Source organism: Lentinula edodes (assembly GCF_021015755.1).
Source record: "Lentinula edodes strain Le(Bin) 0899 ss11 chromosome Unknown C8R40scaffold_8, whole genome shotgun sequence".
Lineage (NCBI taxonomy): Eukaryota > Fungi > Basidiomycota > Agaricomycetes > Agaricales > Omphalotaceae > Lentinula > Lentinula edodes.
Genome location: NW_025764314.1, coordinates 811,333 through 830,099, shown reverse-complemented (window position 1 = coordinate 830,099; position 18,767 = coordinate 811,333). Strand labels below are relative to the sequence as shown.

The following is an 18,767-nucleotide window of genomic DNA, read 5'->3' as shown; positions in this document are numbered from 1 at the left end:
TCGAATGAAAATTGCAAAGTTAGAAAGGCATATCAAATTACTTGACGATGTAAGTGTCTTTCACTGGATAGAGCCCGGTATGTCTGAAGACCCATGTGTAGAAAGCACAACTCTGTTCTCATTTTGCCGAGACACAAGCTCAGCATACTCAAGCCGTTGCTTCATGGAAGAAACATAAGGAGGATATCAGGTTGCTCGAAAAGGAGCTTTCGCATCCGCATGCATCAGGCCCTGATTGTTGGTCAGTCGGTGGTATCGTCCATTCAATTTGTCTTTTCTGAGCTTGTTCCACGTCAGATATCAAGACGGTCTTCCTGTTGTTCTGTATCATATTTTTTGGAAATTGTTATGAATGAAGGCGTAGTCAGTAATAATTCATCTAAGATTGTACCGTGAGGTCCAGGGTCGAGGATATCCGCACCGTGGGCTACCGCGAGGCACAATATGATAGATCGACAGATTCAACTTAGCACGACAAGAATATACCGCAAATTCTTCCAAATTCTCCTAGCGGTAACGCCTCGTGTATAACACACGCAAGTCGTTAAAGAAGTGTCGCCTTTACTTCCTAGATCGAACTCATACCCATCCAATGAACACCACCTATACACACATAAGGACGATCGATGCTCTCACTGATTTCGTTCATGCATTAGCGTTCTCGAAGGATGGACGGTATCTGGCGAGTGCTAGTAACGATAGAGTTGTTCGTGTATATGATGTCAAGCATGAATTCACGACGATTTGGGAGCTACAAGGCAGACATCCCTTTACTGCCCTCGCATGGAGAGATGGCGGTCTTTTCATGGGCAATATGGACGGTGATGTGACACTGTCTCATCCTACTACGGTAAGCTGAAATTGACAGACCGTTACACTACATCTCAATACATGAAAAACAGAAATCAAAACTAAATTGGATCCGACGACGCAATAGTGAATTCGAACTCGTTTACAAAGCCGATGAACCTATCCATGTCATGGAGTTCAATCGACGTGGCGACCATCTTCTCGTCTGCTCAGGTGCCGATGTGATGCTTCTCAAGAAAAGTAGTAAGTACTCTATCATATATCAAAATTAATACTCGCTCATTCGAAACCAGAATCTGGAATCTGGCAATATCAGGACCGCTTGCCTCGTCCAATTCCATTAGGAGAGCCTGAAGACAAACCGCCTCCAATTGTGGCAACTGGAGCATATTTCCTCGAAAGTCGTAACGAATGCCTCATAGCATATCTTCATGACGGTTTTCGGTGAGTAACAAACTCCGTGCTTAATCCTTTCTGACCCGGATATCAGGATATTCAAGATAGACACTTGGGAGAATATCAGGATTTGTAGTTCGGACGAAAGATTGTACGAGAAAATGTATATTTTTCGGAGGTTCGAGTGGTATGGTCAGTATAGCTCATGACTTTCTTAGAGCAGCGTCTGCTATATCTCCGGACTCAACATTCATCATCGCAACAAATCTGCACAAGGGCCTCGACTGGTACAAGATCATGCCCGACAAGCTGAAGAAAATGAGTACCTCCTGTGAGATTCAGAGCCCCGGATCTAACATTCCCCTCCCCGTTCTTTTTATTAATAACGGTCAAGCGACAATTATGGGAACGTCAAAGGGATATGCAGTCATCTTTGAGGCGAAGCATGGTAAAAGGGTGCAAGCTCTCAAACATGGAGCTGGTGAGTTCACGAGCTCTTTTCAATTACATTGCTTAAATTTTTGACTTCAGACCAAACGTGGGTGACTGCATTGGTGAGTACTGTTTCTTGATTATATAGTGGTTTGTACACCCACAATGCCAAGGCTTATGCCGAACTGGAGAATGGTCGTCGAATGATAGCCACTGGGGATGGAAACTGTGGCGAACGTACAAGAATCATGATATGGACCGAAAATCCCAAGGATAGTTCCTCTCGTGTATCCAAGTTGCGGTTTATTCTATTCAAGATCGTGAGTTATGCTTTCTAAAGGAAATCGTTACCTGATAACACGACGGCACACAGGTACATATGGTCACAAATGCGGGATACATCATCTTCCTTCTGATGGCTATAGTTGTCGCAATGTCATTGTTATTCCCTACACCCTGGACAGAGATGGATTCCGGTCGATTGCCGGAATATCTTGCCAAGTTATCCGTTCCTGCGACGCCTCCACCGCCACCAACTCCTGTGGCGCGTTGTGCGGGATCATCAGGCCCATCTTCAATGTCAATCAAGGAAATCCTAATCGGCTTGGGAGATCTGCTGGTATGTACTGGGCTCTTCAGTCGGTACAACATACTAAGAACTCATCAGACCTGAGCTTGTGAAGGTGATATCCTGTAATATCGTGGATGACGTTTGCTTGAATGAGACGATGTCTCCTCACATGTACTTATCTACTCGAATAACGTAAGATCCGACGACGCCAAGTTGCTTCAAAATCCTTCAAAGACATGTGTGATAAGGAGGGATAAGGGGAAGATTCAGACGGCGACAAAGGGCGACACTTGCGCGAAATTAGCGAAGGTCGCCGTTCGTGCATGTTTTTTAACAGATGCATGGTTATATCAATGATCGCTTGACTACAATTTGAACCTCCGAAAGAAAACATCGATTCATCGATTCCTTTGAAGATGAAAGTCCCCGGTCTCGCATTCGTCTCAGATTTCTCTATGGATGTTGCCAGTATGGTCGAAGATTCTAGCGATTCTGACTCTTGGATGACTGTAGATTCTGATGATGCGCAAGCGCCTCAGGGCCCCAGTCAAACAAATCCGCTGCCATCAAATCCACAGAATCCACAGCCCTCGCAAATGACACCACAGATGCCTCCACCACCACAGGTTTCTCCGGGGAGTCCAATCCAGGCTCCACCGCAGCCACAGAACTCGACCTCGGTCTTGTATTCGTCACCTGCCCCGCCGGCCCCTCCACCACAGGCCCCCCCTCCACAAACTCCTCCACCACAAACTCCTCCACCACAAACTCCTCCACCACAAACTCCTCCACCACAAACTCCTCCACCACAAACTCCTCCACCACAAACTCCTCCACTGCGAACTCCCCCACCCGCAGATCATGAAATGGTCGATATTGATGCCACTCCAAGATTTTATACGGGCTTTAGAAACCAAATGCCGCAGGTGTGTCCTATCATATCCCTAAAGGATAAGCTTCAAATGTATCTATCAGCAACCACCATCCCCAACCGTCCAGAAATCAAAAAAAAGGCGAGTCCATGAAGATACTCAGCCTGGACCTTCTCAGCGGCCTGGCTCTGCTCAGCCGCGAGCTCAGTCAGGCTCTCAATCTCATGATCAAAGCCCTGTTGATATTGTAGGTTCTTTCATGATCCACGGACTTGGTCTGACAGTCTTTCCGTAGTTGCAAAATTTATTCGACAACCAGACAAAGATGATGGCGGAGATTTACTCTCGCCTTCAGCAATCCAATGACGACATACTCCGGAAACAGGACGAGAAGATAGACACGGTGGCTAAATCCCTCGATCTCAATGCAGAAATACTCAGTCGTATCGGGGAGACACTTGATATGATGTCTGGAAATCGTAAGGAGCAGCGCAGGAATACTCACGGGACGAGCAGGACTCAGCGTAATGACAGCGAAGATTCCACTATGAATGAGGGGAGCCGCCCCGCTCACAACAATAACAACGCCAACGGGGATCGAGGCCAAGACAAAGGCGAAGATAATGACGAGGTAGAGGGAGACGGAGGTGGGGACGGTGATGATGAAAGACACCCAAGCGATGATATTCCCAATCGCAGCCAGAAGAGTCAACATCACTCTGGAGAGGTGAAACGTCGGCCCCTCCAAGAGCTCAAAGAAAAGGTGCAGGCAAATGAACTACTGATATCTATTTGTGACTCACCGGCGCATCCCCGACATAGGAGTTAATCCGTAAATGGCTTAACGAGATAATGGAAGGTCAAGATCTCCTGGCAGAGGTTGTTACCAAGGAAGAAGCCGAGGAATTCGCTCAAACATTCAAAAATAATCCACTCGCACGTCCATGCTCAACTGATAATTTTCGCTACTGGATTGCTGGTGGCTCCAAATCGCCGTGGAATCAGGGTGCTTCATATGTCTTTGTAGACATCCTTGTGAAGAAGAAGTTGGTTCCTGATCTAGACATTCAAGCTCGCGATGCTCTCCGCAAAGCTTTCTTTGTGAGACTCAAATCACTTCACACATGCTGGCAAGACAAGCAGAAAATGGCGGAGGACAGTGACAAAACGCCTCGTTCATTATTCTCCAAAAGGTGGCAGCGGAAGAATACTGTGAGTGTTGTGCACATTCTTCAACGAAATTTACTGATATCTTAATAAGCTTTTCCATCAACGAAGAGATGTACTCGTCACTTTCTACTCGCTCCAACCCTTCCTGGGCACTTTCGATGACTTAGGCGTTGCAGGAATGTCTTCTGATGAAGAGGATCCTGGCATGAAGAAGCCCCGTGTGCAATATATCATCAAGGAGCCCAAGTGGCGAAGTGTCGAATTGAAGAACCATCTCCGGCTCATAGACTATTGCCATCTTGAAGGGCGATGCACAACTGACCAACTCCATTTCAGTTTCTCGCGAGGTTCTCCGCCACGCCTTCGTGTGGATAGAAACGATAAGACCTCCAAAAGCAAATACGTTCGTGGACTGCCTGCCAACTTCTACGATGCACAATGGCTTGAAGAACAAGAACCTGGATGGTCAAAGGGTGGAAGCGGTTTCGTCAACGAGTTGATTCGTCCAAAAAAACCCGTTAAGCTTGTTTTTCCTCCAGACCTCATGAAGTTGGTACTTTTTTGAATACCATTTCTTCTGACTGATACCGTTTCAGGACGTTACAACAGAGAGGTTATACAAAGGCGCAGGGAACGGCCTGATTATAGTGTTTGAATTTCTGTTTGTTTGTAGATACATGATCCGGAGGCTACATTCGAAGACTCGCGACTTTGTGGAGATGCATTGACGAGGTTGCAAAGCGTCCAGTCGTTAGTCCTGGAAAGTACAAAATCAAAGTGGACAAGGATGGTACACGAGAGGTGGAGTTTTCAAACGTTATGCCATCGTTCATTTGAATCTGTCCGTATTCCTAGCACTCAATTTCCTGTTGCTTTCTGTCTGATTTACCGTGAATATCGTGAGCATGACCCGTATCGAGCTCGCTGACCGGCATTGGCATTTTATAAAGCATTGGTGAAGTCACGACTTCAAGGAGAATCAGCCAGGGTGCGGTTCTGATAAATCCTGTACATCTTGCACTTAAGCTAACAAATACTGACCATCCTTTATTCTTTCCCTAAACGTAGATCTTTCATGAAACGACGCTGTTGTTCAGTTAAGCGTCCATGCACTATATAAATGCCCAATGTCGGTATTTTCTTCATTCTTCGTGCTCAGAACTTCTTCTACTACTTCCACATTCTTTTCTCTAGGCTGCGCCTTCCATCTAGCACTAACCAACCGATTTGAAAACAACCAGTATGAATCGCGACGTATCTCCGGTTTTTGATTCGCTGGACATTGATCTGGTGTTCAAAGTGCTGAAGAATACCTTGTTCAGTGCGTGAAGCGTATGACCAGCTCTACCAACAACTGAGAATTCTTTTCCAGGCCCGTTTTTTGTCTTCTTCGTTCCTGTCCTCTACGTTTTCTCAGGTGCAGGGACGAGTAACCCGTTCGTCCTCTGGTCTGGAGGCTACTACGTGCTGCTATGCATCTATTGTGTGTATATCTTTCCGTCTTGTGGACTTTACTTATCACAGCGCTCACAGGGCTCGGTGATTGGCTGTCAACTTTGTACAGAAACCAAGGCAGTCTTCTGTTCAGAGCTCCTCGCTTCGACTGGGGCGAGCAGATTGTTGTAGTCACTGGAGGTATGTGGTCATGAATGCATCCGATTTTGAGCTCGTGCTTAAACTGCCATAGGCGCTTCCGGCGTCGGTGAACTGCTCGCAAATACTCTCGCTGTTCGAAATGTGACTGTAGTGGTACTCGACGTTAACCCGATTGTCTCCGAAAATCGTGAATACTGCCTTTGCCTCCCTCCGTTTTCGATTGCCTAACATGGCTCATAAAAGACAACATCGTCTATTACAAATGTGATATCTCCAAGTGGGATGCAGTTGAGGCGGTTTCAAAGAAGATTGTTGAAGAGGTATGCCCAGTCGCATTCGTGTCTAGCTCGTCAACAAAAAAGAACGAACATGTCATCAGATTGGTCACCCCACTGTACTTGTAAATAACGCTGGCGTCGTGCAGGGGAAGCTTGTCACCGATTTAAGTGCTGCGGACGTGCAACAGTGGGTTTCCGGTTGATGGCCATGGAATGGTACTCACAATTACATAGAACGATTGGGGTTAACACGCTCGCGCATTTCTGGACTCTGAAAGCCTTCCTTCCTAACATGATCAAAAACAATAGTGGTCATATTGTGAGTTGCATGTAATTGCTGACTTTGTCGACTCATGAGTCTTATGACAGGAATTGGCCACCACAAAGACCTGAAATTTCCGAGCTCTTGGTCAAAACAAACTGTCATATAACCTTCTTCCTTTAACACCACCACCATTGTCCTTGAATCCTCAAAATTTCCTGGAACTTCCGACGTAGCAACTGCCATCAACGTCCACACCGGGTGAACCAATAATCAACAAATCCCCTTTCCAACAATGTTTCCGCCGATGTCATCTACACCCTGGCTCGAAATTGGATTTTACTCTCGATTCTCCCTCCCTCCCTCCATGGCGAAAATTACTTTGACGCGTCCAACAACGACGCGTCGTTTATCAACGTGGGAAGTTCCGTTGGCGAAATCAGCTGCCAGCAATTTCGCTTGTGAAGGACCTGCAGGGGAAGTCTTCAAGGTGTGTGTCTATATTCTTTCGGGATCAGGGCTTCGTTAATGTTTGTATAATATCCAGGTCGACTCGTCTGCTGCGCTGTGCGTGCAGGAAACGCGCGATGTGCTCGCTGTAAACCCCTTCCACGAGGCTGAGCTTGAAAATTCTGAATATCCGTTGGCTGATTCCGATAGCGAATGTGACGCTGAGGTGAGATTTTTCCGTGACTTTTGTCTACTTCTAACTTCAACGTTCTACTGTTGGTATAGTTCAGAGACGTGTTTTATGCATATGAGCCCGAATTCGATGCATCTCTTGACGATGTGAGTAGGATCTGTTCTTACGCGCACGAACTTTGCTCAAAAAGACCTTCGTCTATGTCAGGATGTCCTTCAAAGCTGGAATATGAGCAGAAACATCCTTGCTATAGACTCAACGACACCTTGGCTAACTCCCCATATCGTTATCACCCCTGCATCCGATACCATGAGTGATCTTGCTATCGCTTGGTTCAATCAACCAAATTACTACCAAGATACTTCGAAACTATGTCTGCCACCGTCAGATTTCGCAGAGAACCCCTCTTTTTCGCGTTCAGATGCCCCTCCGATTATTACATCTTTTTTACCACTTGCGTTCCATCCGATCTCCGTTTTTAGTCCATCGAAATTCAACGCTATGGTGAGCTCACTTTATGATGGTCACAGGTCCGACACTCACTCATTTTAACTCTTAGATTGAAGGCTGCTCACATGAGCGCTTGAGCTACTTCAACGTCGTCATCGCACTCAGACGGCAGATAATGAAAGCTGTCGTAAGTTGATCTTTCTGTCCCAGCTTATTTATTGATTAATGATCATCCTAGGCTATAATGGCAAGTCAGGCTGCTAATAGTTTCCGAGAGCGATACGACTCGGCTCTCCCTTTCTCGAACATCGACCGTCCTTTCTCGTGGACTGACCCAGCTGAGGTGAGAATTTAGTTCCCTGGATCATCGGTATTGGCTCACCTCTTTTGCTCCTCTCCTAGCCCATTCTATCAGCCAGCCGCTTCTATCGCGCCACCCTTATCCTCGACTCCACCAATCCGTTCCGAGTTCCGCATATCATTTGGACCTCGCGAAGAAGACCTTGCGCAGCGCTCCCCGATATTCTCTGTCAACTCTTAGGCCACGCGTCCATTCCAAACGACGGATTTGTGACGACCATCACGTTTCTGCAGCACCACTCCTCACCAACATTGGGAAGAGTAGATAACGGGGATGCGTATATCGTTGCTGGAGCGACTACCACCGGTGGTGTTAGTATTCTGGATCGAGTTGGTGGGGGAAGAAAGCTTACTCTGCTAGCTAACAATGAGGATGGTACAGAATAGGACCAGCCTTGTTTCTCTACCTTCGTCATGATCTGCTGAATCCCCGGGCCATAATGTCAGCGAATGGGTTGAGAAGAATTCCTTTTTTAGAGTCGCGTGAAAGTAAGGCGTGTAATGGCGTGAATATACACTACGGATATGCATGACACGCATAAGGATGAGTATAAGCTGTCATAAGAATAATCAAGCTGGTATCAAGCTGGTGTAAGTGGATGAGTCTGAACATGACATTCGTTGTATCGTGGTATACATTGTGAATGGAATATAGCCTTGCTGGTACTCTTGATGGCTTGATATCACAAAGTCAAAGTGAAACGGTGTATTTGTATCCAGGAAGGGCATATCATATTACAGGGCATTTCCCGCATTACTGCTTTACTGTGAAACTTGAATCTACTAACTCCTTCTAAGTCCCAGCGATGGACAACTGTTGAACAAGAACCGAACTAGTAATACGAAAGTTCGGATTTCATCATTTCGTGTTCTGTTGTCCTAGTTTGTCGTAGAACTGTCTGATCAAGGGACTACTCCATGATAATTTGTGGTGTGTTTGAGGAACTTCCTCGACTTCTCCATCGATATCTTCTGCGGGCATGTTCTTCAAGGTCTAAAAAATGGATAATGAGGGATTATTTCCGGTTTAATCATTCTCATACCTCTTCAAGCAATCGCGAGTTGAGGGGTAGATAAGAGGAGCCAGCCTGAATACGGGAAAATTAGGACTCTCGAATGATTGATGTGAGGCGACGTACCAAAGCTCTTTGTCGTCGACGGAACTTAGCCTCCTTGCGATCTTCTAGTTTCACGTTCTAACGTGCTATGAGAAAACGTTGTCTGACTGTGTAGAAATCCTCACCTTATCCTTGTCCTGATCACTGAAATCAGTAGCCCCGCCCAGTTTGTTGCGATCGGATTCGTCCTAAGGAACATCGATGAGCAGGAAGCCGACCGTGTTACGATATCGAGTACTTACCATGGTAAAGCAGGTCACCGTTGGGAGACAGGACACGAGACAGATTAAAGCAGTAAGTTGTCGAGCTTTTGTCCGGTTTAAAACCAGGACTAAGCCGAAGTGATGTTCGAAGATGATGAAGGGGAGACTAGTCTCGATGTCACGATCATGATTCTGGACTTCAGATCCGTGACCGCATGTGACAGTCACATAAACGATTTCTCTCTAAGACTTCCACTACAGAGTCAAACTCAGTAGCAGTCTCTATCTTTATCTGGACAGCAAATCTCGTCAACACATTGCGACATCTACTTTCCTGTTATCTATCTTCCACAAGGCGATTGCTACAGAGTTAAACTCAGTAGCAGTCTCTATCTTTATCTGGATAGCAAATCTCGTCAACACCTTGCGACATCTACTTTCCTGTTCTCTATCTTCCACAAGGCGATTGCTACAGAGTTAAACTCAGTAGCAGCCTATCTGATCTCAGACAGCTTGTTCGGAGTCCTACTCAGCATCCGACGCCTATACCTGAATATCGACCTCATTCAGACCTAGTACCTTCAAATTTACATGCTCTACGACAGCATCCAATGTCCCTCCTTGGTACCCAAGTACTCCTACATGGTTCAAATAGCAGTACAGGTACATATCACAAGGCGGATGCAATAAGCACAGTGTCAGGACTGAAGGAGACAAGGGCGGTTCACGAGTGTGTAAGGTTAGTCGTCTCACGTATTCATTTCCCGGTACTTCATTGAATACACTATTTGTAGCCGGGGCGTCAACGATATAGCGAGAGGAGTAAAGCCTTCAAGAGCTGACGACTTCCCTGATAGATCCCGGTAGGCGTTCACTCTCAGCTAGGGAGGCTGTCGTCACCGGGCTTTCCATCCTTCTCCTCTGTCAATCCATCTTTTCAAAAACGTGGCAATGAAGGCTGATCCTGGGTCTGGGACCTCTGCGACTGTCCCCATCTGTTGCTTATTAACGGCTGGTACGTACTCAGAATTTAGTCCTGCTCTATGTATGTTCAATATTTTAAGTAAGGCGTTAGAGGGTATCAGCAGCAACCAACGAGCGAGACATATTTGCCTGAGTCGGGGTTAATGGACCTGCCGGTTAGTCGATGATCTTAGCTAATATTTAACGACTTACGTTGATTTCACAGATATCCGAGTTTTTCGAGCTCCCCCGCCGTCTTTGACAGGGTCTGGAGTTTCCTTTTTAGGACAGGAAAGGGTCGCTTTGACGATTTTTCCCTTTTATGGACGGAGAAGGGTCGCTTTGACCATTTTTTCCTTTTAGGGACGGTAAAATAGCGTAACTCGCAATCTGTTCCTCTCTGTTCCTCTCTCTCTAATTAATACACACACTCAATATCTCACCTTTCGTTATGCAATGTTTTTATCCTTCAATTTCGGGCCATCTTTCATGGTTCTTCTGAATGTCTGGACCACTCACGCCCCGTATGTTTACTTGTCCACCAATACATTGTGCTAACACTCCTATGGTCTCTGTATTGCTCTGTTCATGAGCTCAACCTCTGCCAGTGCCACTGTTTTCATTGTTTGTTTGTTGGAACCAGGGAAATCCACAGTGTTTTAATATTTACAGACTAATCATCGCTCATCCATCCTTATGTCACCAAGTCACTCACTGCTAGTTTTGCAGTTGACCCACAACAATTTTAGCTTCTTCTCAATCCACCAGGTTCTGCACAACTCACCTGGCTTCTGGACAATCCACCTGGCTTCTGGACCATCCAACTGGCTCTCTCCACTGCCCCAGAGCAGAATCAGTATGTTAAATTCATTTTATTGCATTATTCTACCTAATTTGATGTTGCTCTTTTTCCCCCCCCAGTCCTCTCTTCCTAATCATCTCGTATCCGATCCGATGCCGAAGCGCCCCGTCCATAAACTGCGCGCTTTGTACGCATTTCGGAAAGCGCGCGCAAAATCGGCGGCGGATGGGCCAGGCGTACTTTACGCGTTTGTGGACCTCGGCGGAACGCTCTGGAAACTCGGCCACACGAACAACTTCCCTCGAAGGCGAGCCGAGTGGGACAAACAGTGTCCGTGTCCCGACCGTGTGTGGCTACCTCCTGTTCCGGTCCCGCGAAGGAGGCGGGCAGGTAAGTACCAATAATACCATCTGATTGAGATGCTCATCTGTTGTCAGAATCCTTATCACATCTCCTATTGGAGATTGTTTGCCAGGATAGACCTAGAACTCTTTGTTCTCAATGTATGTATACTCTGCTTTCTGAAGAGTAAGCTCATGTGCTGTTTCTGAAGGCACAAAAGTACATATTGAAAAATTTACATTCATTGGTAACATTTACATTGTTTGGAACACAATCATTCAACATGTTCTGACAAGAGCTGCAACAGCTTGAAGGTATGACCTTTGTTATCCATGTCTTCATGTTCAAGACTGACAATTTACTAGATCCCTGTATGGAGAATTATACATGTTCATTGTATCTGTACTTATGTAGATATTATGCAGCCACTATGTTCTGATAAATGACAGGAAAAGCCCTCCCCAGGGCCTTCTGTGTATTCATAGATGGGGCCAGAAGCTATGTCGTTCCTATATAGATCGTGGTGTTCATTACTAACTTAATGCTAGGTCAAAACTGGCACGTCCCGAATTCCCTGAACGTCGCGCGTCTCGATATCTCGACACCAGCGACGTTTCTACGTCCGAACATCTCGATATCGACGACGTTTCGGTGTCTCGATGTCTCGATATCGACGACGTCTCGACGTCTCGATGTCCCGACATCGGGTACGCATAACCTCGGCGAGGTTATTTTGAACAACCTCATGTTTTTCGCGAGGTGAATATCTCGTGAAAATTTTATACAACCTATAGGAGAATATTGTACGATTATTTTAAATATGTTCCTCATGTTCACTAGTAGGTTATTTTACGATTATTTCAAATTTTTGGCTGCCGAAAATATTAACCAATCGCGAGGCACAAATTCATTATTATATCCTCACTTTTATTGGTAGATTACTTAGAATAACCGCATAATATGAGCTTTATATTCTATATCCGGCTATCTGAGAATTATACAAACTTTTCGACGTCCCAAAATCGGTCAATATTTGGTAAAAATCTACGGATAATGGACGGATTTTGGAGGCGCCAAAACGCCCTCTTCCCCACAGTGCATGATCTGTAAAGAACCTTTGAGATAACCTTTCAAAAATAAGATAATCATAACGCACATTACTCCCATCCCAGTGCAAAGGCCAAAAGTTTAAGGAGTCACTCCCATTAGCAGTATTGATCCAGGTGTTTAAATACGGGGCTCGGACAGCGAGTGGATAGGATGCGGGCCAAAAGTTTCGTAGCGAATTAAACTGAGAGTCGACTAGCGACACCAGAATTGCAAGCAAAAGCAGAAAGGTCCTGAAGGAACCAATCATGACTTGCAGAAGAAAGTGGGTACAAGCCGAAAAGAAAAGAAGTTGACAGAAGACGCACCTGATAACGTAGTATAAAATAGATGATATGTGTTACTAGCAACAGGACGTCAGATGGCGCTCGACTGATAGCCAACGAATTCTTCTTCTTCTTCTTCACCGTGTCTGACGCTTGCTAGACGAACAAGGCGTCGAGAGAAGCGAATTCTATAGGAAATGATATTGCATGACGAAAAGCAAGGGACGTAAAATAAAATATATATAAAATCCGCCTGGTCCACCGCTGACCAAGTTGAAGACCAACGCATCAAAACATTTGATTGCCTGCCGTGATCGGCGCATTGCCCAATGCATCGCATCGTCTGCGCCAGGTCTGCGTTACGACCTGCTACAACTCGGAGCTCAGGCTGGAAACGTCCATTCACAAAATGTCGAGTAAAGGATCTTGTAAATAGGTAGTAGGTGAGTTAACCGATACTGTATCATTGAGGAACAGTAAGATTTACAGGTAAAAACAAGTTTCAAATAATTTTATCGGCTTGTGATCAATCATTAATGCTACTGTCCTCTCGAAAGTTCAACATTCTCCCAATCACGTTCACCATCCCACTGGTATCGAAAAGTGAAGTCCGCCTCAACATCATGCAACATGTATGCCACATGGTCAGGAAACCGAACGTCACAATCAATCGGACGTGCACCATAACCATATATTCGAAAGAGGTATGCGTCCACTCGGGCATAAACTCGGGTGGGCACTGGAGGATTATGTACTGGTGGAAGTCGACCATCCTGGGTATCTCCTGCGGCCCCAGTAAATTCGACCATTACTATGAAGCGGCGAGAAGCATTCGGTTGCTGAGCTCTATTTGGGCGGTCACCGTTTGGTCGCTGGCCACCATTTGAATGCTCATTCTTGTCACCCGCCCCCTGACTTCGCATGTACAAGGGTGTCCAAGGATGCGCGTGGGATTGATGAGCTTCGATTAGCAAATCTCTGTTGGGGGCCTATGTAGACATTGAGAAAATAATGTCAAATGTTTGATGAGATGATTTAGGCCAGCTGATATCAACAAGGACTCACAATGGAAGGTGCAGCATGAGCAGCAGCAGCAGCAGCAATGAGCCCCAGTAGAAGGAAGAGATGCATGTTTCTATGGACTTGTAATTGGTGAGGGGATGATGGGATTGGTAGATTGTGAAGCCCGGAAGAATTTTTTGTGAGCGGGGCAAACAATGAAGGATCTGACCAGCAGGTCCTAGTGCGACCACTCCTCACGACCGTCTTGTATTATATACACGGCTGAACCTTACGTAAAGACAAAAAACTGATAAAAGCCGATGGACAAGTATTCCACCAGCACATGCTATGTATGTTCCTGCGGTACTACTTGTTTCTGTTTCAAAAACAGTATACCTATGGTTTTGTCACCCTCAAGCTACATGTATATCACATGCGCTCCTTGAGAAAGATTCTAGGAGGTCTGAATTCAACGTTAACGGACATACAAGACAGAGTTATGCACAATAACCAAACGTCTGAGGCATATACCCCAGATGTACATAAGTACCTCATGGTACAAATTCTTTGCAGGTGCTCGTATCACTTCTGGGAGCAAAGTTTCTGCCATGGATGATGCATTGATGATGGCTTGCAGAACTTGAATATTTAGTGATTTTAATAAAATCGTGTGTAATCCGATGCGCGATGAACGCGATGTTGGCAAAGCTGAAGAAGAGATTCAGCGGCGAAAAATACCTCAGCGCTAATTATGCGCCCTATCCGGGAGCGCTGATCGACCGGCTGAAACAGTGCATCAAGAATCAAGGCCATCGGAACTGCAAGTAACATTGCTCTGGGTGCTTTCACTGCTGGGAAGTGCTTTCAACTGCTTTCGGACCCTTAGCCGAAAATACAGGTTTTGCAGATGATTGTCAACGTTGATGCTTATGCCATCAAATCTTCTCCGAAGTTGTTTTTGGGATATGGTTATGTTGAAAAGGCAAGCATTTGCATGAGGTTCAATTTGTATCCAACTATAATGTTGAACTCAAGGGGAAAATTCGCCAACTTGATGGAGACAACGTATCATTCATACTCGCCAAAGATGGTATAAATGTACAGCCCTCGCCAGCTGACAGAGAAACTTATCAACTGTGAGCTTATTTGTGTCTTCCGAAATATCATATGAGTGCATTGATGTCACACGCTCAGACTTAATAAGAACAAATTCTATGAGGTCAGTAGTATCATTTCCCAAAAGTTTATAATCCTAACTTAATTGCTGGTGGTCGACGTTTCTGAATTACTTCACAGCTCAGAATTTCTGTTGACCAAAATGCTTTCGACAAACTCAATTACGTACGTACTATCGCATCTACACTGACATTGACAGTGATGGCAAACATCTCAATATTAGATCTATGCTGATGAACAAGCGAATGTGGAAACGGCCCTTCACAATCATCAGATGACACACCGCAATACCATTGTTGTAAAACCCAAGTTTGATACCTTTGGCGTGCCACACTCGATGAAGGACCTAAATTTCTGGACCGAACTGGACGGAACCCCTTATCATTCATCGGATGGAACAGTCGTAAAGTTCTGGACAAGTTTCACCCCTGTCGGTAAGTAGCTGGTTACAACGTGAATTTTTGCCAGCAGAATTTGACTTTTTTGATCCCATTCAAGCGATTGCCACTTCACAAGAGGTTGCAGACTGGAGTAAATGGAAAGGAGGTATCAAGGATTTACCTCCTCGTTTGGCATCCAATTTGCAGTAGTTCATGTTTGGGAATATATAGAATTTTCTTCGAGCGGCAGTGAGATATGGTGTTAATGAATTGCATTTTGGAGCGTTAGAATCGTCCTGCCTCTCACCTAGCATACATTATAATCTGAGTACATTGGCCAACACCAAGCAAGGTGTGGTAGGGTGTGGTCCATGGTAGTGGAGCCTGGGTGACTAAATTGGGTGCTTGTCTTCAAGTTGCCCGAGTCGGATCGAGTTCTATCGAGTTGAGGACCACGCTGCCAACAACAACGGTAACTAACGGTAAGTAAAGAACACGTTCCTCAATATACCATGTCTATTTTTCCTTTCCTTTCCATTGGAAATCTCTCAATGTTTGGTTCTCGACGTGGAAATGTATCTGGCAGGGTCAGGCAGGGTCCCACCAAAAGTTGCAACACATTTTCCTGCTTTTTTGCGGATCAGTGCTGTCTGAAGCGCATCAAGGTATCACTTGTTGATTCTTGATACATCTGCAAAACCTGTATTTTCGGCTAAGGGTCCGAAAGCGGTTGAGAGCACTTCCCAGCAGTGAAAGCACCCAAAGCATGTTGCTTTCGGTGCTTTCAGCACTGGGATCTGCTGGGATCTGCTTTCAGCCCTTAGCCGAATATCCAGGTTTTGCAGATGTAGTCGTTTTCATAGTCGCTTGCACACATAGAAACACCGACGTGGACATATATAACCTCAGATAGTTTTCATCACCAAGTATTGCCTGGCGCACCATTCCCCTCTGATTCGTCCGTTCCTTCGACCTCAGCCAATTTATATCTTCGGAGCTGGTCTCCGTACTACATATCGTGTCTAGTCATGTTCACACTTATACCATTTGCCATGATTCTTCTTTTGAAGGCGGCTCTTTTTCCCCTCTTCATTGCAGCTGCTAGCCATTATTCTCTTGGTGTCGTTAAGGTTGGCGCCTCTCCCATCGACTCTACGGTTTTACATGATGACGATTCTGCACGTTTATTTCTGGGATATACTTATGTTGGAAAGGTAAGCATTTACATGACGTTTATTTTGTATCTAACTACTGCATATAGGCGAAACTTGAGCAATGGATTCGCCAAGATGGCTCACACAGGTTGCTTGATCACACAGCAGTGATACAGCCGTCCATACAGGGCAGAAAGGAATATCTAAATTGGGGTTATTTACCTTCGAATTTCATATGATTGGGGGTAAGGCCGCAAGCGGCGTGTGCCGAACACCACCTTCAATCACAGAAACAACATACAGTATGAATTTATCTATCTACAGTAAGTAAAACAAAAATTCCCAGAGAAGCAAAAAGTCCCTTTTGCTTCTGATGCCTTTGGTGCAGAGTTTGACCCATTATGAGGATCATGCCTGTTCTACTTTTTGCTGCCCCCTTCAGCAAAAACATCTGGGTGACCAAGCCAGATGTCAGGCAGAAGGCATATCCTGGGATAAACTTGCCCTTGGCAACCATTAGCTATTAGGACAAGTAGTGGAATAATGGTTAATGGAAAATAAAACCTGAAGAAATAGAAAATTAGTAGCTACATGACCTGTATTCAAAACATTCAAGAGCTGATCAAAATTGTTGATGTTTTACTTTAGTTGGGTTGGGAACTTTGAATAATACCATGACAAGTTATTTTTTGCAGCCTCTGCTGTTCTTGAAGCAAGATTCTCAGTTCTTTTTAACTCAGATCTTAGTTCTTCTGAAATGTGATTTCTAATCTTATTGATACTAAATGGTCGCAGGATACATAGACCTTTCAATGAACGGACACGAGAAAGCATCACATATGCACTTTGGATTGAACGGCAACTGGCAAAGTCTATGCAAGCTACATCCATTGACCGGCCCTGGGCATTATGTGAAGTGAAAGCAAAAGCAGGAATCAAAGGAAGCTGCTTTCGAGTTGCAGTGTATAATTTTTCAGAATTTGGCAGATGAAATTTGATACTTTGGGTGATTGGTTTCAAAAGGACACGGTTTGGGTGTATTGGATCATTGCTCTTGTACCCAGGAAAATCTACAGTGGCTGACACTGCATAATACCTATCATCATGTATTTCATATGTTAATGAAACCAATGTACCTAAACTTCCATTTGATAAACCCAGTTCAGTTGCAATGTTCTCTGTTCCAAAAACTGGCATTCCTGGAATATATGGTACTTTTCCCCCTAAATCCTGAGCATCTTTTACAGGAATTCTCCATGCAGCTTCAGCAGCAACTCCTTTGATAACTTTCTTGTTCTTACCACGCCCACGTGTGTCAGTTGAATGATAGACATGGAATTCTTGACCTGTTGCTCTGGCAAATGCTTTTGCTGACTCAAAATTGTGGGCATCTCTTGCTGCATTTGTGTAAGTAATTAGAGGACATGCCCTTTCAGGATTTGTTATCCACTGTGTGATATCAATGAGGCTTTTTGTCTCATTTGAGCATGCATCATTACTAAGTACATATTTATCCAGGATATCTTTATCTACCTGGGTACAAGTACCAGTACGCAGTCGGCTGAGAATATCAATCAGCATATCATCCCCTTTTTGACGCATTATTTCTGAAAGAACAACAACTTTGTCTATTTGGTGCCAAGCTTGTATTCCCTTGACTTCATACTGTGTTTTACTATTCAATGCATTCAGATGAGTTGATTCATAACATTTAACAAGTTCACGGTCAAACAAAGGTTTTGCTCTTGGTGGTGGTAGCTGGGCAGGATCACCACATGTTATAATATTCAATTTCCCAAATGGATGCTCAGTTATGCCTTTTGCAATAGAACAATATTCAGAAAGAATGCTAATATTCTCTGGGCTCATAAAGTATATTTCATCCACTACTAATGTACGCAATGGAGCAAATCGCTTTTCTAACTGACTCCGTATTTTTTGTCCACCTGCAGTTTCAGCCTTCATTGTGGACCGAGCAACTCGCAGTGCAGCCTCTGAATGTATAGTGCAACCACCAATTTGGCTTGCAACAACACCTGTTGGGGCTGTGAGCCGAAATTCATCTTTACAATTAATTCCTTCATGAAAATCAGACCATGCTGCAAAAATTCGGGACTTTCCAGTTCCACCAGGGCCAGTAACCAGCATACGCAAAGGCTCCACAGGCTTGTCTGTAAGTGATTGGTGTCCCACAGTATCAGCTAACAATAAGAAAGCTAGTATTTGCTGATCATTGAGTTTATGTTTGTTAATCAATGCAATTGCCAACTTCTGATGAAATTTAAGTTCATCCCATGCAGGTGAATTTGGATGAAATTTCATGAAAAGTTTTTGAGCATATTCAATCTCCTTGTTTAACTCGGTAGCAAAAGGAGAAGGAATACAACTGGTTGGTAAGCGGTGATGTAGTTGGG

The 18,767-nt window shown here is 44.8% G+C and overlaps 8 protein-coding genes across 8 annotated transcripts; 6 read left to right on the top strand and 2 right to left on the bottom strand.

Moving 5' to 3' along the window:
• Positions 1-1,395: 1,395 nt before the first annotated feature.
• C8R40DRAFT_1039217 (uncharacterized protein) lies at positions 1,396-1,976 on the top strand (the record flags this gene model as incomplete). Its single annotated transcript, XM_046223812.1, has 2 exons — positions 1,396-1,691; positions 1,787-1,976. The coding sequence occupies 2 exons, from the start codon at positions 1,396-1,398 to the stop codon at positions 1,974-1,976; spliced, it is 486 nt and encodes a 161-aa protein (XP_046089155.1).
• A 3,423-nt stretch (positions 1,977-5,399) lies between these two features.
• C8R40DRAFT_1225046 (uncharacterized protein) lies at positions 5,400-6,459 on the top strand (the record flags this gene model as incomplete). Its single annotated transcript, XM_046233304.1, has 7 exons — positions 5,400-5,572; positions 5,624-5,734; positions 5,785-5,886; positions 5,939-6,034; positions 6,091-6,167; positions 6,227-6,312; positions 6,360-6,459. Exons 1-7 carry the CDS (start codon positions 5,494-5,496, stop codon positions 6,457-6,459), a joined length of 651 nt encoding a protein of 216 aa, XP_046089154.1. The 5' UTR covers positions 5,400-5,493.
• A 223-nt stretch (positions 6,460-6,682) lies between these two features.
• On the top strand, positions 6,683-8,227 carry C8R40DRAFT_1067619 (uncharacterized protein; the record flags this gene model as incomplete). Its single annotated transcript, XM_046225925.1, has 7 exons — positions 6,683-6,877; positions 6,935-7,063; positions 7,123-7,176; positions 7,238-7,534; positions 7,590-7,667; positions 7,719-7,823; positions 7,883-8,227. 7 exons carry the CDS (start codon positions 6,683-6,685, stop codon positions 8,225-8,227), a joined length of 1,203 nt encoding a protein of 400 aa, XP_046089153.1.
• Positions 8,228-8,699: 472 nt separating this feature from the next.
• C8R40DRAFT_1168103 (uncharacterized protein) lies at positions 8,700-9,203 on the bottom strand (the record flags this gene model as incomplete). Its single annotated transcript, XM_046231138.1, has 5 exons — positions 8,700-8,834; positions 8,884-8,928; positions 8,980-9,036; positions 9,084-9,146; positions 9,177-9,203. The coding sequence occupies 5 exons, from the start codon at positions 9,201-9,203 to the stop codon at positions 8,700-8,702; spliced, it is 327 nt and encodes a 108-aa protein (XP_046089152.1).
• Positions 9,204-9,772: 569 nt separating this feature from the next.
• On the top strand, positions 9,773-12,093 carry C8R40DRAFT_1263799 (uncharacterized protein; the record flags this gene model as incomplete). Its single annotated transcript, XM_046233877.1, has 8 exons — positions 9,773-9,900; positions 9,956-10,024; positions 10,351-10,492; positions 10,874-10,980; positions 11,046-11,316; positions 11,364-11,429; positions 11,565-11,582; positions 11,786-12,093. 8 exons carry the CDS (start codon positions 9,773-9,775, stop codon positions 12,029-12,031), a joined length of 1,047 nt encoding a protein of 348 aa, XP_046089151.1. The 3' UTR covers positions 12,032-12,093.
• Positions 12,094-12,227: 134 nt separating this feature from the next.
• C8R40DRAFT_1225040 (uncharacterized protein) lies at positions 12,228-13,772 on the bottom strand (the record flags this gene model as incomplete). The annotated part of the gene is made up of 6 exons (XM_046233303.1): positions 12,228-12,372; positions 12,425-12,559; positions 12,684-12,797; positions 12,911-12,995; positions 13,185-13,630; positions 13,707-13,772. The coding sequence occupies 6 exons, from the start codon at positions 13,770-13,772 to the stop codon at positions 12,313-12,315; spliced, it is 906 nt and encodes a 301-aa protein (XP_046089150.1). The 3' UTR covers positions 12,228-12,312.
• Positions 13,773-14,330: 558 nt separating this feature from the next.
• Positions 14,331-15,409, top strand: C8R40DRAFT_1067615 (uncharacterized protein; the record flags this gene model as incomplete). Its single annotated transcript, XM_046225924.1, has 5 exons — positions 14,331-14,434; positions 14,838-14,862; positions 14,940-14,984; positions 15,043-15,253; positions 15,318-15,409. 5 exons carry the CDS (start codon positions 14,331-14,333, stop codon positions 15,407-15,409), a joined length of 477 nt encoding a protein of 158 aa, XP_046089149.1.
• Positions 15,410-16,227: 818 nt separating this feature from the next.
• C8R40DRAFT_1168100 (uncharacterized protein) lies at positions 16,228-16,592 on the top strand (the record flags this gene model as incomplete). Its single annotated transcript, XM_046231137.1, has 2 exons — positions 16,228-16,413; positions 16,461-16,592. The coding sequence occupies 2 exons, from the start codon at positions 16,228-16,230 to the stop codon at positions 16,590-16,592; spliced, it is 318 nt and encodes a 105-aa protein (XP_046089148.1).
• Between the last annotated feature and the right edge of the window lie 2,175 nt (positions 16,593-18,767).